The sequence below is a fragment of the Penicillium cataractarum genome (genome assembly GCF_028827025.1).
Source record: "Penicillium cataractarum strain IBT 29864 chromosome Unknown utg000001l, whole genome shotgun sequence".
NCBI lineage: Eukaryota > Fungi > Ascomycota > Eurotiomycetes > Eurotiales > Aspergillaceae > Penicillium > Penicillium cataractarum.
The window spans coordinates 5,375,914-5,391,801 of record NW_026622737.1 but is presented as its reverse complement, the minus strand read 5'-3'; the positions used below and the strand labels follow the sequence as shown (position 1 = coordinate 5,391,801).

Sequence of the window (15,888 nt, the reverse complement as noted above, 5' to 3'; positions counted from 1 at the left end):
GTTCATTATTATGAATCAATCAGAATATTAATTATAATCATTATGGAGTAGGATTCTGATTCTGACTATTTGTTTCTCTCTCAAAAGAGACATCCACCCTGTTTTCTAAGAACTGGCTTATGCTTACTGGACGCTTATGCGACTTTACCTCATCGAGATCTAGAACCTAACCATGTGCCAATGGCCGAGGTGCCCTCGATTTTGTATTCGTATTCTCTTATCTCGCATAAAGTACTATAGAAGTACGTAGAGATTCTTTATCGCTTGTATTTCAACATTCCACTAATACTATATCTAGATCTATCATGATATCCATGTACATGTACTCCGTACCTGTTCAACTGCGGAGGTCCAGATATGTACTTGGCATAACAGCCTGAGGTGTCCACCGGCACCGATGAACCGACCGATGACGCCTCTCGATCCTCTCGATCTTCTCAACCCTGGCGACTCTAGGACGTTTACTTGGACGGACTCTCTCCCGTCAACGTTCGGGTTAATTGCATTTCGAGGGGTCTGGGCGCTGGTTTGAACTTTCTACCGTATTATTTCCCCTCTTCTGTGCCACTTCTCAATTCCCTCATCTCTCCCCTTCTTCTCAATTGCTGGACCCTTGAATCTTATTCCAAATTGCCTGATCCCCCGGCCTTTCCCGGGCGCCGACTATCCGGACCACCGTACTGACCGACCGACATCTTTCCTCAATCAGACCAGTCACGGTTCCCCTTCCGTCAAATCATCGCCGATTGTCCCCTTCCCCAAGATGGCCTCCTCGCGCTGGTGGCTCTACGTCCAGGCCGTATTCTGGCGCTTCCTCATGCGCATCGGCATGTTCCTGCATACCCTCGCGCCGCCCCGTCCTCCCCGTCCATTATTCACTCGAACCGTGAAATCGGATACCCACGGCCATTCCGTGACCATCCATTTCTACTGTCCACCTGACTACTACCAACAACGCCGCCTGGGTCACCGCTACCCGGTTGCCGTCAACTTCCACGGTGGAGGATTCACGCTCGGTTGCGCCACCGACGATGCCCGCTGGGCGGCTGCCGTCGTTGAGCAGGTCGGCGCGGTGGTTGCCAGCGTGAGTTACCGGCGGGCACCGGAGCATCCCTTCCCTGCGGCAGTTGATGACGGCGTCGAGGCTCTGCTGTACCTGGCAGCACATGCCGCGGATTTGGCCCTGGATGTGAGTCGCGTGGCACTGAGCGGGTTCTCGGCCGGCGGCAACCTGGCCGTCACCGTACCGTTGAGGTTACGAGGACGAATCTCGACCGAGGTCAAGGAGCACTTTAGTCGGGCGGATTCGACACAACAGCTGGTCAACCAGACTAGTGACCTCAATATTGTGGCACTGTTCTGCTGGTATCCCATCTTGGACTTTTTGGAGTCGCGCGACCATCGCAGGGCGATGAGTATCATGCCAGATAAGACATTACCAAAGTTCTTCACTAGTCTCTTTGACGAGGCATATCTACCGGACTTGAATGATCGCTCTTCAGCCTTTGCATCACCGGTGCGCGCCTCCGATCGCATCCTCAATGAAGCCCTCCCTCGCGATGTCTTTTTGTTTATCTGTGAGTGGGACATGCTCATGAAGGAAGGTCAAACGTTTGTACGTCGTCTCGAAGGCCTGGGCAAGCGGGTACGAGCCATGATGATTGAAAAGGCTAAGCATGCCTGGGACAAATCGGCCAATCCATTCCGCGACCAAGGCAGCGTAGACATCTATTACCGCGATGCTTGCGCGGATATGAAGGCGATCTTCGATCGGTGAGTCGTTTGCTTGATTGTTATTATTCCTTTTTTTCTATAGAAGCATGTCGGGTAGCACTGCGCGGGGTCATTTCTATTTCCTTCTGGCGTTTGGTCTTGGGGCATACACGGCGTTTTGTACATATCACTTGACGATTGTATCGTGATTCGATTCTATGGATCGCTCTTGACTTGGGAATCAACAACTTTTATCCCACCACTGTCCCTCTCAATGAGCGGTAAACCCGAATCTTTTCGTTGCGATACGGGCTACATATCCATCCATTTAGATCCTAGTTATCCTGCACGGTCAACCTATCAGCCACTGCATCCTCCAGACACACATACCCTACCCGTGCCAACGACAATTATTGGCTGGTCCCTCGACCCGACACTAACAAGCACTAGCCTACAAAAAGAAACCACCTTAGCTTCAAGATCGACAGATCTACATGTCACTCTACTACATAGGCTAACCACAATCGATGTGAACGAATGATGTCATAAATTACCTCGAAAGACCCAGGTCCTTGCGAATTTCTTTTCTACCATCCAGTACTCTAGAGTAGGTCCATAGGGCAGACTGGTCGACTGGGCAGGTCAGGCCCCATCGTTCGTCGCGAGTGGATTTTTTGATAATGCCAAGAGAAAACGAAACAAGGCACGGATGAACAAAAACGTAGCCTCACGTGGACCGTCGTCAACATTGCGTTTGTTTTGATCTATGGGGTCTGGATGATTTTTGGGCTTTCCTTGTAAATTTGGTCCATTCAAAACATGACTTTGGCTATGACAGGGCTTCAGGAATGATATCATGTATCGGGGCCGGGTTTGTTTCTATATCGGGTGTGGTGTACTCCACCAAAGGCTAACAGGCCTAGCAGCTGAGAGTGGGAATGGGAGAATTTGGATTAATGAAGACATACCTATGGCCTAGTAATTGTATAGCTTTGAGGTAGAGGCATGAACTATAATGGAGCCAACTTTTTATACCTGCCGGCCAGGATCCCAGAGTCTGTTGATGGATAAGTGGTAGATGGAATACCATCGCGCCACTAAATTTCCATCAATGGAACCGACAATATTGCCAATTCTCCGAGGACTGGCTTTCACTACGATAGAGTGAGTAGTGGCTATACACGAAGTTTCCAACTACATGGTCTTCTGCCCATGTAGACATGCCTGGTGACGGCCTCCCGAGGCAAGGGCCTACTCTCAGGGTTTGTCGCTACAATCTATCAGCCAACCTGGAAGATCAAGGCTTGGTTCAACTCCGCCGTGGCCAGGAATGCCCAGCTTATTATAGCATAGAGATCCTACTCTGGCTGAGGGTTTGCCTACGCATGCCATCATTCCATAGAAAAGATAATTCCCATTTTCCAAGCCATGACAGGTCATATGCTAACCATCAATTAAGCTAGCAGGAAAAAATAAGTATTCATGCTCCAGTAAGATGCCATGCACGCTCAAAAGCACGATATCACATCATCAGGACATAACAGAAAGAACTGGTATCGAACTTTTGAAAGAAAAGGGAGACACGTAAATGTCAGATCGAAATCGAAATCAAACCCGGGGCGCCGCGCTGAAAAAACATATGTATAGCAAGTAGATCAGGCCGTGAGTAGGCCATTCCCATGTAGACCTTCAATGGGTGAAAAAGAAGTATAGGATATAAGAAAGGAAGGCGGAAACGAATGCGCTACTCCTTGTCAGTAGCTGTGGGGTCTTCCTCATCATCGCCCTCATCGTCGGCATCGCTATCCGAATCGTCGTCCTGGTCAAGACCCGGAATGCCGCGCCACTCGACATAATCACCCTCCAGCCAGCGACGGCTACGCGGGAGCTGGTATGGGTCGAAGGGGAAGTATGCGTCGAGCTGATAGCCGAGATGATCACCAGCACGGATCTCACGCTCCATCTGGACAAGTCCAGAAGAGGCGATGCTTCGGAAAGCACTGATACGAAGACGCTTGTTCTTCTCGATGAGAGGGTAGACATAAAGTAGCTGGAAGTGGTGTGCAATACGGGCGAACTCGTTGACAATACCCGGAGAGCAGATCTTGAGCGGGTTCAGGCGCGAGTAGATCACTTTGCTTAGCGTATCCTTGACATTAGGCGGGAAGGCGATTTGGCTGGGCTCCAGCTCGTCCACTTGCTGGGGGCTGTCGCCATCGATAGAAGCGGTCGTCAGATCACGCCAGCGGAAGCAGAAGATGTACAGCACGGCCTGGGCAGTCGCATAGAACGAGCCGTAACGGCGGAGATCGGGACCGCGGCAAGTAGCGTCATACTTGTCGTGCATATCTACCAGCTGTGCACTCATTTCGTTGAAAGTTTTTCGGACGAGGCTGCTGGGGATGTGGGCACCGCGGGCGATGAAGCTAGCCAGGTATGCGGCTGCGGATTGGCGGATAATGCCCGACTGGACTTTGCCGAAGATCAAATCCGAGAAGCACGTGGTCATCTTGCTGAGGAGATCCGGGTGTAATTGGGAGAAGTGGAAGAGAAGGAATTGCGAGTGCCGGGACTTGTAAGTAGGGAGGATGATGGTTTGGAAGTGGCTGATAATAAGGTCCAGGCTGTTTCGCTTGTCGGCGAGTGTGCCCGTCGTGAATGAAGAGTTGTAAAACTCAAAAAGAATATCAATCATGCCATCCACTTTGTGAATATTGTCCTTGATCTCGGTGACCCGTCGATCCTCGTCGGCCTCGTCTTCACTCAAAACGGACGCATCGTCATCGTCGTCGAGCTCTTCGTCGGGATCGGTAGAAACGCCGTGCAACAGGTTCTCGCCAAGTTCATCCTCGAAATCTTCCAAATCGACCTGGATTTGAACGTCGATCTTGACCAGCTTTTCGGTGATGAGGGCGAGGATATCGGACTGGAGCTCGGGAGCGTAGCCGATAATCTGGATGAGGTTTTGGGTGTAGGCGATATAAGACTTGGCAGGATCCGCTTCGTATGGGAATGTGTGGGATAGAACTGGCGACAGAGTGCCACTACCAGCCGGGATCAGACGGACAATGTGACGCAGGGCCATGTGGACGCGAGCATAGATTTCAGAAACAGGGACTACAGGGTAGCCGGGGAGGCAACCAGTACCACGAGCAACGCCAGCGAGCTTGCTGACGAGCATCTTGAAAATGACACCGAGATAGGTACCTTGCGCGGCTGCAAGGTTTCCGAGGAACCGGATGAAGAGTTTCACGTAGGCTTCATCCCGACCAAGCCACTCACTCTCAAGGACGGCGTGGACAAGGCTGCTGCAACCACGGTCCAGCGAGGCGATGTGAGAGAGAAGTCCTAGGAGATGATTCTTCAAGGAGGTGTGTGTAGGAAGGTCGTATGAGTAGACGGTGTCGGCAGCCTTCTTCGGATCGGCAGTGAAGATCTCCTTGATCTGGTCATAGGCCTCGCTTTCCCCGGATGAAACATGGCGATGAATAGCCCCACGAATCTCTTCCCGAACCATTGCCACACTCATTCCACTTTGAGTCGCCGGATCATTTTGATTCCAGGAATGGGTCTGGATGTTTTCGTTGAACGTGACGCGGGCACGCTTCTTCGAGGGTTGGGCGTCATCGATATCCGACACGGAGGAGACGGGAGACAGACTGCGGTCGAGGTCTGCCATTTTGCGTTTCGTGCCCGCAGGCTTGGAGGTTTTGAGGATGGATACGGGAGACGAAGATGGGATCATCTTTGATGATGGCTTCAAGGAGGGGGTGGCTGTAAGCGCCGGTGGTTGTGGGATAGTGGCGACGGAGACCATGGCCGAATGGATGAAGGACAGAGAAAATGTGTTGAATCAACTCTAGAGAGGTCACAGACAAAGTGACATTTGTCGGTCTATACCTCCGAAGCACCTCAGAGGGGCAGCTCGATGTGTTGACAGTGGTGGAGCTAGAAGGCAACCTAGCACACGACCGTCCGGATATTCAAATTTGAACACAGTGCTACAGATTGGAGAGGGAAGACCGCGGGTATCTGTCTGCACCCATGGAAGGCATTCACTCAGGTGGGAGAATCGATGAATCGGATGCAGACAGCGGTGTGTCGAAGTTCGACGAGATGATCGAGATGAACCTTCGAGCGAAAAAATTTCCCTTGCGTACCCTGTGGGGCTGCGGAGAACCCGTGACTGAGCGTGATTGAGCGGTGAGAGTGAGCTAAACCATTTAGGGTAATATTGGATTATGTCATCGTGTTCTCTTCGCGTTCTGCCGAATCTCCCCTTCGCGTTCTGCTGCCTGGGGCATACCTGGTTGACCGTTGAAGACGGCTCTTGTACTACATTTGAGCCCCAAGGTGGGGCGATCAAGAAGAAGAAATTATGAAAGTGCAGCTTTTCTACCTACATGCATTGACTGCTACCGAAATTTTTTTAAAGAACGGATTCGAGTAAAAATATCAATGATAATTCTAGCACGGATAAGTGTCGTACATGCTTATATAGGAGCCCGAATGGTCGATCCAAGCAGATCCAAACAATTTATAGATGGCATGAACTGGCAATCAGAGCCATCCAATATGAGGCAGAAGAAAAACATGAGAAAACCAGAATAGAGCGAACACAGGAACCGCAAAGCTCCTCCCATGGTATAGTGCAAAGCAGGGGAATAATCGGAGAGTCGTCAATGAAGGAATAAGAGTTAGTCGTAGCGAGATTTGCAAGTGAAAATCCAGTTCGTTCACAAAAGTCCGCAATATAAAGATGAGTTGTCGTCGAGCAGATTACCCCGGATCAACCGGGCCGAATAAATGCCCACCTTCAAAGTAAGGTACATAGTAGGTGGGAGTGGAAAATGAATCGATGAGCTCACAGCCAGGGGCCCATGCTAATAGGTCCCAGTCGGTCGTCAAAGATGCTTCCATAGAGATCCTCAATCTCGGTGAGGTAATCGTCGACGGTAAACTTCTTCAGTCCCTTGCGATGCAAAACCATTTCTTCTTCATCCATCAGGTGGGTGGCCCCAAACTCCTCCGCTACCTCATTGACCTGCTCCAACTCCTTGCTGAACGGGTGAGTCTCGGGGAAGAAAACGTCCTGAGAGGCACGGATCGTGGGATTGCTGCGTGGAGCAGCCAATGGAGGTGGCGACATGCGATGTTGGGAGCGCTTCCGGGCTAACTCTTGGTGCGATCGCTTGGTGTGCGACAGCGCCCGCTGAGGACTAGCGGGGCTTCATTGGATGACGAGGAGGTAGTGGAAGAGCGCGGGTGGCTTGTCATGGTTACAGACCGCTTGGGGAAGTACGAAGCAGCGTTCGCATCCACGGGGATAGAGTCATGTGGCGACACATCGGGAGTCGTGATGGAGGATGAATAACTGTGCGGAGACACCGCATCGAAGTCATCCCCCGACCGCAACGACGAGGCGGACGAGGAGTTGGAGGAGTGGATGTCGGGTGCGTTGTAGGCGAGCATGTTGGTGGTTGATATCAACTGAACCGGGCCCGAGATGTTGCTCCGTTTGATGGAGCCCGAGTTGAATCGCACATGCCCTTCGCCGCGATACGGCATGGGCGCCGACACTTCCGGTCGCTTGTTGCGCTTGGTAAATGCGCGGGTGAGGGTCGACATGATGGATGAGGTAGATTGTTTTTTTTGTCGCACGAGACGTAAGGTTTGCGCGTTTGTTGATTCTAGACAAGCCTGGGACAACTGTCTAGTGGTTTCTGGAATCAAAAATTCCAATCACTTCTTTGCGATCTAATCAGACAATTGATCTCGCGTGGAGAGACGATCGCGGATGCGGAGATGGCGAGGAATGGAGATCACTGCCCGGAAAGTCCGGTATCAGATGGATGGCGTTTTGGTGGGAAGTTTTTAGTTGAACGATCAAGTTCGCTGTGTCTGGCACAGATGCAGAATGAATGTCGAGGATTCTCGTCGGTGATTTTTGCGCAGCAAAATGGGGACGAGGGAAACCGGGGCCTCTTTGAGGTTGGGAGTCCAGGGCCTATAGGGAAAGAATGGAGGCGTACAACCAGGACAGCACTCCTAGGGGGGGGGGAAAGGAGTCCAGGATCACAGATCACTGTATCTAGGACTCTATAGAAGAGAAATGAATTGAGGGAAAGGAATGGAAAGAATGAAGGGCCCAGCAAAAGGAAGGAGGGTGTAGCAGAAGAGAAAGAAGAAAAGGGAGGGATGAGTCGTCCCTTACGGGCTCTCAAGTCTGGACTTTCCGTCGCCCACGCTGAACCGTGGAGGGCACTGGCGCTTAAACTGCGATGGAAACTCCCCGTTGGGCTACTTCGTCAATTCTCCACTCCGTCCCTTCCCTCCGTCCTGGATCCTGCACGCTCACTCGTCCGGCTCGCCCAGGTAAAAGAAAAAAAAACTCTTTCGCCCAAGGTTCGGTCCCAGGGACTGAGAAGCCCTTCCAGTCAGACGAGAGGTTCGTTTCAGTGCCCAGGGCCCAAATGTTCGAATCCGGTGTGGACCTATCGCCACAGTTCATCCAGAATTTTCTACTCTCCAGCACCATTTTAAGTCATCCTAGGATTTATGGCCAGACTTCCGATGACAGAGCCCGGGCCACGGTCATCTTGTCCGTGCCTAGGCCAGGGGTGGCAGATATCCCGGGCAAGGCACAACGTTACGCTCCCTATGGAGGACGATGATCTCCTCCGATTATTGTCATACGCTCTGGTACCCAAGGGATAGGCACTCGACGTGTCCATGATGTACCTTCCTACAGGACACTTCACCGTGTGCACCGCATATTCCGTCAGGAGGGAGGATCATCTGGTGAACCGCACCATGCCCCACGTGAACTATGATCGAAACAAAGAAGCCCCATCCCACACACTCCGACGCCACCTCTCTGGCTGCTCCGCCGATATTAGAATTTGGATGAAACGCCCGGGCTTCGTCCCCGCCCTCGACACCTCCAACTCCTCCCAAAAGTTCAGCAGAGACTACGCCGGCCCTGGCACGGAGCTCGTTTCACCACAAAATTCTGTCCCTTGCTAAATGCAGTCTGTGCCCCGACCGTACCGATCGTCAGGGCCAGGGGCGGCCGGCATGATATTCTCTCACCAATCATGATCCCCTCCAACGTGGCCGACGCTGCAGGTGTGATCCTGGTGCGACCGGCGCTTGGAGGCCTGCAGGGACACCACCTGCTGATTTGCTACTGGTGGCCATCCATAGCATCCACTGGTAATTTGGCTCAACTCGCTTGGCCTGTCAGGCGTCGCTCGTCCGTCTTGGTTGTATCGGAGTGGGCCACGCTTCAATCTTAAAGAAGTCGTGGGACTCGTGGGCCTCCACCGATAACACGAGGATAGGCTGAGAGTGGGGCGCTAGATCGAACGCACTTCAGGTGGCATGGAGAAGTCGTACGAAGACTGGCATATCATCATTCCTCATTCTTGACCTGTCCAGCTCACTACAGTCACCGTTCATGCTTGATAACTATATCGATGCTGGGTGACACGAACTGCGATCATTTCGGGGACTCGTCTCGCCCCTTGTGTTCCTGAGGCACGGTACGGCGGACGATAGAGGGGACCTCCCCAAAACTCCCAAATCCTACTACTGTAAGTGCCTTTACCGTTTTCTTCCACCGTCCTATACGCTCTACCCGAATATCCCAAAATCTTCTTACCTAGGTAGGTACGTCCGTCTAACTATATAGCTTATATCATAAATCACACAGCTCGTTACTATAACTAATCTCCTAGATCGTGAGATTGGGCTTAAGATTGGTCTTGAGATTGTGGATTATATTTAAATTTCAGCTTAAGGAATCTTATTAGTTGGTTGATTTAAATCTATTTTAATCTGTTGCCTATAGTAAAATCGTTTTTGTATAGGCAATATAGGAAATGTATAGATTATATGGAATAAAGAATAGCTGAAATCGACATTTTGCCGGGTTGAAAATCGCCAACTAAAGGGTTTGGGGAAGTCCCCTCTATCGTCTGCCGTAGGCACGGTTTATCACGTGACGGGCACATTCTGGTCTAGTCCGTTGCACATAAATTGCCAACTACTCCATCGAGTGGCACCATCTGACTAACTTATCGAGGGTGTCTGGTTTAAGTAAGACTTTTTCCACTAACTTATTATCAGAAATATATGCTAGGTCTGTTTCTTGACAGCTCTTCCGCTCTGGTGGCCGACGCACTCTCGACTGGTCTTGCCGGTCCGCTTTCACCGGACATTACGACGTTGGTGTACTCCTGCACCCCTCCAGACGGGGACGCCACCCCGTCGGATCCTCCGGTGGCTTGACTCCGCGAATAGATAGGCGAGGACATCATCCCCGGCGGGCGGAGATGCGTCTCATATGGGCTTCCCATAGAGCTATCTCCTTGCGGGGGCCACACATATGAAGTCGATGGCTCCCCAGCGTCCATATTCACACCAGAACCATGGATGCTACCGTGACGTGGGTGATTTGGCGACTGTGGGATTGCAAAACCGCCCTCCGGGGGCTCTGTGAACGGTGCATTCGGAGTTTGTGGTTGCTCGATCGCGAACTGGTGCGACATGCCCGCGAGCCAGTGCTCCATATCGGACCATCCGCGGAGTGGTAGCTGGTTCCATTCATCCATTCGTGCAGCTTTTTGTTTCTGTGCCGAGTCTGGATTTATCGATGCGTGCACCATAGTCGTCGGTCGCATCGCTCGCAAGGTAACGAGGGCGCTGTAGAGGGCAGCCTCGGTCTCGGACAGTCTTTGTTCTAGTTGGTTCAAGTATCCAAGAGGAAGGCCCCTGCGTAGGTAGATTAGTCGCCGCCTGTCCAGACCATCTCGCAACTTCAATCAATATAGGTACCTTTTGCCACTTTCAGGATATATGCATTTTGATGGCTCGTTTGAGCACTGCGCACAGTAGGGGCTATCAAATGAAATGTCAATTCACTTGTCACCACATTCACTCATGAAATGTAGTCATGTAGTCCATACAGTTTCCGGTCACACTATGCCTAGATTAGCGATATCTCAATGTCTCAGTATGCAAACCAACCTTGCATTTTCTCTGTCTGCATGGTTCGCATGAGATAGAGCTCAAATGCTCGTTTTCTGGGGTATATTAGCAGATCTATACTGTAAGTGGTTGCTTCAACTAGGCCTCGTGGTTACCAGGCATGATTGCATCAGATGCGCGAGTTCGCTTAGACCGCATATCCTCCAGATTGTTGAATCAAAACGTGACGAATCAAAGAGATAAGTAAATCTTAGTTTATAGTGAGCGCGAATTTGATACCACCCGCACTATTTCTCCGATCTTTGTCGATTCGAGATGTGGGATAATCTCGGGATGTCGCCGGACAAAGAAACCTCCGGAGTTAAAGTTAGTTAGTTGAGGTCACGTGGTGTGTGGTGACATGCCAAATTAAGCCCGTGGCTCGAGATTGGTCTTGTAGCCGTCCCTGGTATTTGCTTACCTGATAGTGAGTATGATTGATATGACTACGGTGGACTATTAGGTTTACTTCCCCAAAATCCCGAAATCCTACTAAGTACCTTCACCGATTATTCTACTGCCCTATACGCTCTAACTAAATATTCTTAACGTTTAACTATGGAGGTTATCTTATAAATCATATAGATATTTATCTGAGTTACTGTAAGCTCGTTAAGAAAGAATCATTATTTACTAGTATTATATACTAACGTGGCCGGTTTAATAATAAGATTGACTAGTCTTGAGATTAGCTATGAGATTGTAGATTATGTTTAAATTTCATCTTAAGTAATGATTTAAATCTATTTTAATCGGTTGCCTATAGCTAGTAAAATCGCTTTTCTATAGGGGATATAGGAAATGTATAGATTATATGGGATAAAGAATACCTGAAATCGAGATTCTTCCGGTTTGAAAATCGCTAACCAAGGGTTTTGGGGAAGTCCCCTCTATCGTCCGCCGTAGTTTGTGGTTGTAAGAATACACGGATGTTACTAGAAATAACAAACTGAAGATAAATTTACAGAAAGTTCCCATGAATCATCCACGGACCATCAGCCACACTCCATAAATCATTCATGAACAGCGAGGATGGGTCTGAAAAAGGTAATGGGTCCTGGCCTGCGATCCCGGGATAGAAGGGTGCAGTATTGTTGACCAAATTTCCAAAGATCAGACCAGCCGAATTTTGCGCATTTAGCATTTGCTCATCATTTGAAGGGTCGTTGATATCATTTCCAGGATTCCTGGGTGTGGAAAAGATGGTCGAATCATAATGATCATACGGGACCGACGTGGGGTTTACTCGACTCGAAAGGCGCCTCTGATTTCGATCAAGGAGGCCATTTTCACCAGTTGGAGTACTCCTCTCTTGGGAAACCTGATTGATATTTGCGCCTCCTGCTGAACCGGGAGGGCCAGCAGGGATCGCCTGTGGATTGTTGCCGGGTATGTTCGTTGACAGAGCCGATTCCATGCTCTTGATTGCCTCAATGCACGTTTCTGGCCAGCTACTACCACGCAATGCAAGATTTTCCAAAACATGCACAGCCATTTTAGCGTACTTCAATGCCGTGGAGACGGGTAATTCACCCTCCCACGAGGCGTACATCAAGATGAGACAGGCCATCCATGTCGTCCAGGTGAACGATGGCCAGGTGAGTGGTACATATGATTCAGAAGACATATACTTCCTCAATGCAGCTAGCAAGGATCGGGACGAAGCAATACATGTTTGCAGAGCATGTTTGTAATCAGGGTTGGGCTTCTCTGCAGCAAGTAGGGGCCGATTCATCGCAATGATTGCCTCATGTCTGAGGATCATCAACAATAACCGATGATACGGCGTTAGCGTGGCGCTTGCTTCTGATTCGGGGTCTGCAGAATCCTCGATCGGATTGACATCGTCGTAGACTTCGTTCCACCACTGGGAAAGTTCACCGTTGACATGGGAAGCTTCCAGTGCGCCGGCATGGCTATGCAGGATAGATTTGTTGCGAAGCTCCAGTATCAGACCTCGTATCCTGGCAAACTTGGCAAGATGACAGAGCAGACGTAGGCGTGGATCATTAGGTGTTGTAGGGTTTGGCGTGACATGTCTTTCAGCGTCTGGATAGCACACATCGATATCATCGTCTCGTATGCCAAGAGGAATGCCGAGGGCCTGAGAGAGATATCTTTCCAGGGAATAGATAGACCAGAATAGGCGCCTTCGGATGCCAATTTCCTCGTTGCTAAAACAAGAAAACCGACCCGGGCAACGGTGCAGGCCCAAATGGAAAGCCGTGCGAGTGATGACACCTCCTACACGAGAGGCTGCATTCAGCCGCAAAAGTGAAGTGAGAGCCAACTGGGCCGTAAAAGCTGCTTGAAGCAGGGGAAGGGTTGTTGGCTCTGCAAGCAGGCTTTGAATTTCTTGCATAACATGCTGAACATTTTGAAAGACAAGTACTGCAGGAATTGGCTCTTTCTCCGATACAGTGGATTTCGCTTGGCGTTCATCCCCGAGCGAAATCGAGATTAGAGAACGGATGATGATCAGATCCAAGCGGCTAATAGCCTCAGGCCCTTGACGGGCAAGTCTTTCCATAGCTTGCAAAACAGTCGGCGCATGAAGACACGGAAAACAGGGATGCCAATTCTCGAAATATCGACGCGTCCAATTGACAAGGTCCTCGAAAGTGAACAAGGCAGTTGGAGCAAAGTTCAATTCCTCTGGTAGCCAAAAGGCGTCAACTTCGTGGGCGCTTTCGCCTCCTCGTCGTAACCGGTCATCTTCGCCGGGGACAGAGCTCTTATCGCGAGTTCGATTCTGCTGCAGGTCTGCCGATCGCCGAGCAAAGGCGTTGTAGACGTGCCGGATGAAATGAATTCCACTGGAGCTGCCAAGAAAGCTGGCGGAGCCTTCGCTTTGAGGTTCTCTCATGAATCCAATTTCGCGGGGTGAAGGTCTTGAGGCCCCCGCGGTAGAAGCCCTTCTTCGGCGCTTTGCTGAGCGAAGTCCATATTGCCAGTCCGACTCGTTTTCCTCGAGACGAGTACTGACTGAAGATGGGGATGCCATGGTGGGCGGGTGTGTATCATCACATTCTTATCAACTTTCAATTGACACTAAGTGTGATACCTTAGATCATAAGCTATCTGACGGCTTCATGCGAGGTCATGTACGGCGGAGGCGGACTATTGGGTTCACTTCACTAAATCCTAACAAGTGCCCTCACCGCTTATTCCACCGCCCGATACGCTCGAACTCAATATTCTTGACGTATAACTAACTACGGAGGTTATCTTATAAATCTCACAGATATTTATCTAAGTTACTATAAGCTCGTCAATGAAGAATCATTATTTACTAGTATCATATACTAACGTGGCCGGTTTAATAATAAGATCAGTCTTGAGATTGGTACTGAGATTGGCCTTGAGTTATACCTAGATTAATAAGTTATAGATTATATTAGATTTTAGTTCTACTAATCTAATTAGTCAAGTTAATCTAAATTAATTTCAATCATTTTCCTGTGGTAAAATCGAGATTCTGCCGGTTTGAAAATGGCTAACTAAGTAAGGGTTTTGGAGAAGTGAACCCAATAGTCCGTAGTCATGTCGATCATGCTCACTATCAAGCAAAGCAAATGCCAGGGACGGCTGCAAGACCAATATCGAGCTACGGATTCAACTCGGCATGTCACCACTCACCACGTGACCTCCACTAACTTATTGAGGGTGTCTGGTTTAAGACTTTTCCCACTGATTGGTTGATTATAAGCCGTCTGCAGGCCCCAGACCCCGTTCCGGATTGGTCTCGCAGAATAATTGCGTGGAGCGGTTATTTCTAATAACATCCGTGTATTCTTACAAACCACCTATGAGATATCCGCCGTTTTCACAATCTTCCGCTCCTTGTCTAGTATCACACTCAATTGTCCCTTCTCCTTGCCGCCCTCATGGGCTTTGAAGAAGCCGCCTCGCAATTGATCAAGATATAGCTCATACGCAGGCATATACCCCTTGACGAACCTGACAACCTCATCATCATTCATACCCTGATTCTTCACCTGCCAAAGCGCATGCTCTTGCTGGATACGCCACTCGTACACATTCACCAAATCATCTGTATCAAGGTGAATCAGGTAGTCAAAGTGTTGCGGTCCCACGAACATCTCACAATATCGTCGTAAGTTGCTGTTCACCTCCAACAAATGCTCAATTGCATGGTCCTTCAATGTCTGAGTCGGATACTTCGTCGTCTGAGCTTGTAGCTCTTTATTCCAGCGCTCTTGGATGACTTCGTCTGTCAAGGGTTGAAATCCGACACACCACCCTTCAAACACGACAACATCAACCCTCGTGCCTGCAGGGACACGTCGCCAAGACTCATGCGGCGCTCTGCCACCTTCACCATTGAACAGACTCTTATCAAAAGATGGAATCAAAGTATCTTCAGAAGAATTCTTCAAACTCTCAAAAAAGCCAAGTGAAAGGGCAATATCATGTGTCCCAGGTTGTCCTCGTGCTTGCAGGAGTTGATTAGATGGATTATTGGTGCGAAGATTGACAAGTTCGTCGTGGTCGAGATATAGATCATCCAGAGAGATATTGATAGTGGTATAGTTGAATTTTTGCTGTAAAGCTGTCACAAGTGCATCTGTCCATGTAGACTTGCCGCTTCCTTGGAGGCCGGTTAGGCCAAGGACGAAGGGGCGTTTGGTTGGTATGGATGATTGCGCATCGAGGTGTTGGCTTATGAAGGGTTGAACATAAGATAGGACTCTGTCAATCTCTGTTTCCGGGATTTTTGAGGGTGCCATTGTGGCGAGGACCAGGCTCGGGTGCTTGGTGGTTGTATGAAGGAGAGCTGGTCAAATGTTTGAGATGAGATCAGTTGAGATGTTGATGAACTTAGACTGACCAGAAGCGATCCAATCTAGCAGCTAGGTGCAACGTTCAACTTGCTTCAAGAAAGTTTGCAAGTGTACAAGACATATAATGATTATTTTCCCATTAGACTTTGATTCCATCCTATACTCCAATCCCGGTAGAACCAATGCATCCGCTTCGACCGGACATGTCTTTCTCCGATGTATTTGAGTTTTTCCACCCGGACATTGAGAACCCGACCATGTTGCGACGAACCATTCAACTTTCCGGCAATTGAAACCTCCGAGAAGCAGTTTGACAAGGCCTATTGGCCAAAAACATTCG

At 49.6% G+C, this 15,888-nt stretch overlaps 7 protein-coding genes across 7 annotated transcripts; 2 read left to right on the top strand and 5 right to left on the bottom strand.

The window, feature by feature from the left end:
* Positions 1-763: 763 nt before the first annotated feature.
* On the top strand, positions 764-1,777 carry N7496_001915 (uncharacterized protein; the record flags this gene model as incomplete). Its single annotated transcript, XM_056694846.1, has 1 exon — positions 764-1,777. One exon carries the CDS (start codon positions 764-766, stop codon positions 1,775-1,777), a length of 1,014 nt encoding a protein of 337 aa, XP_056561575.1.
* Positions 1,778-3,457: 1,680 nt separating this feature from the next.
* On the bottom strand, positions 3,458-5,530 carry N7496_001914 (rDNA-binding RNA polymerase I transcriptional factor; the record flags this gene model as incomplete). Its single annotated transcript, XM_056694845.1, has 1 exon — positions 3,458-5,530. The coding sequence occupies one exon, from the start codon at positions 5,528-5,530 to the stop codon at positions 3,458-3,460; it is 2,073 nt and encodes a 690-aa protein (XP_056561574.1).
* A 1,047-nt stretch (positions 5,531-6,577) lies between these two features.
* N7496_001913 (uncharacterized protein) lies at positions 6,578-7,341 on the bottom strand (the record flags this gene model as incomplete). The annotated part of the gene is made up of 2 exons (XM_056694844.1): positions 6,578-6,941; positions 7,001-7,341. The coding sequence occupies 2 exons, from the start codon at positions 7,339-7,341 to the stop codon at positions 6,578-6,580; spliced, it is 705 nt and encodes a 234-aa protein (XP_056561573.1).
* A 1,107-nt stretch (positions 7,342-8,448) lies between these two features.
* On the top strand, positions 8,449-8,739 carry N7496_001912 (uncharacterized protein; the record flags this gene model as incomplete). Its single annotated transcript, XM_056694843.1, has 1 exon — positions 8,449-8,739. One exon carries the CDS (start codon positions 8,449-8,451, stop codon positions 8,737-8,739), a length of 291 nt encoding a protein of 96 aa, XP_056561572.1.
* A 1,100-nt stretch (positions 8,740-9,839) lies between these two features.
* On the bottom strand, positions 9,840-10,397 carry N7496_001911 (uncharacterized protein; the record flags this gene model as incomplete). Its single annotated transcript, XM_056694842.1, has 1 exon — positions 9,840-10,397. The coding sequence occupies one exon, from the start codon at positions 10,395-10,397 to the stop codon at positions 9,840-9,842; it is 558 nt and encodes a 185-aa protein (XP_056561571.1).
* A 1,307-nt stretch (positions 10,398-11,704) lies between these two features.
* N7496_001910 (CeGAL family transcription factor) lies at positions 11,705-13,747 on the bottom strand (the record flags this gene model as incomplete). The annotated part of the gene is made up of 1 exon (XM_056694841.1): positions 11,705-13,747. The coding sequence occupies one exon, from the start codon at positions 13,745-13,747 to the stop codon at positions 11,705-11,707; it is 2,043 nt and encodes a 680-aa protein (XP_056561570.1).
* An 802-nt stretch (positions 13,748-14,549) lies between these two features.
* On the bottom strand, positions 14,550-15,494 carry N7496_001909 (D-glycerate 3-kinase-like protein; the record flags this gene model as incomplete). The annotated part of the gene is made up of 1 exon (XM_056694840.1): positions 14,550-15,494. The coding sequence occupies one exon, from the start codon at positions 15,492-15,494 to the stop codon at positions 14,550-14,552; it is 945 nt and encodes a 314-aa protein (XP_056561569.1).
* Between the last annotated feature and the right edge of the window lie 394 nt (positions 15,495-15,888).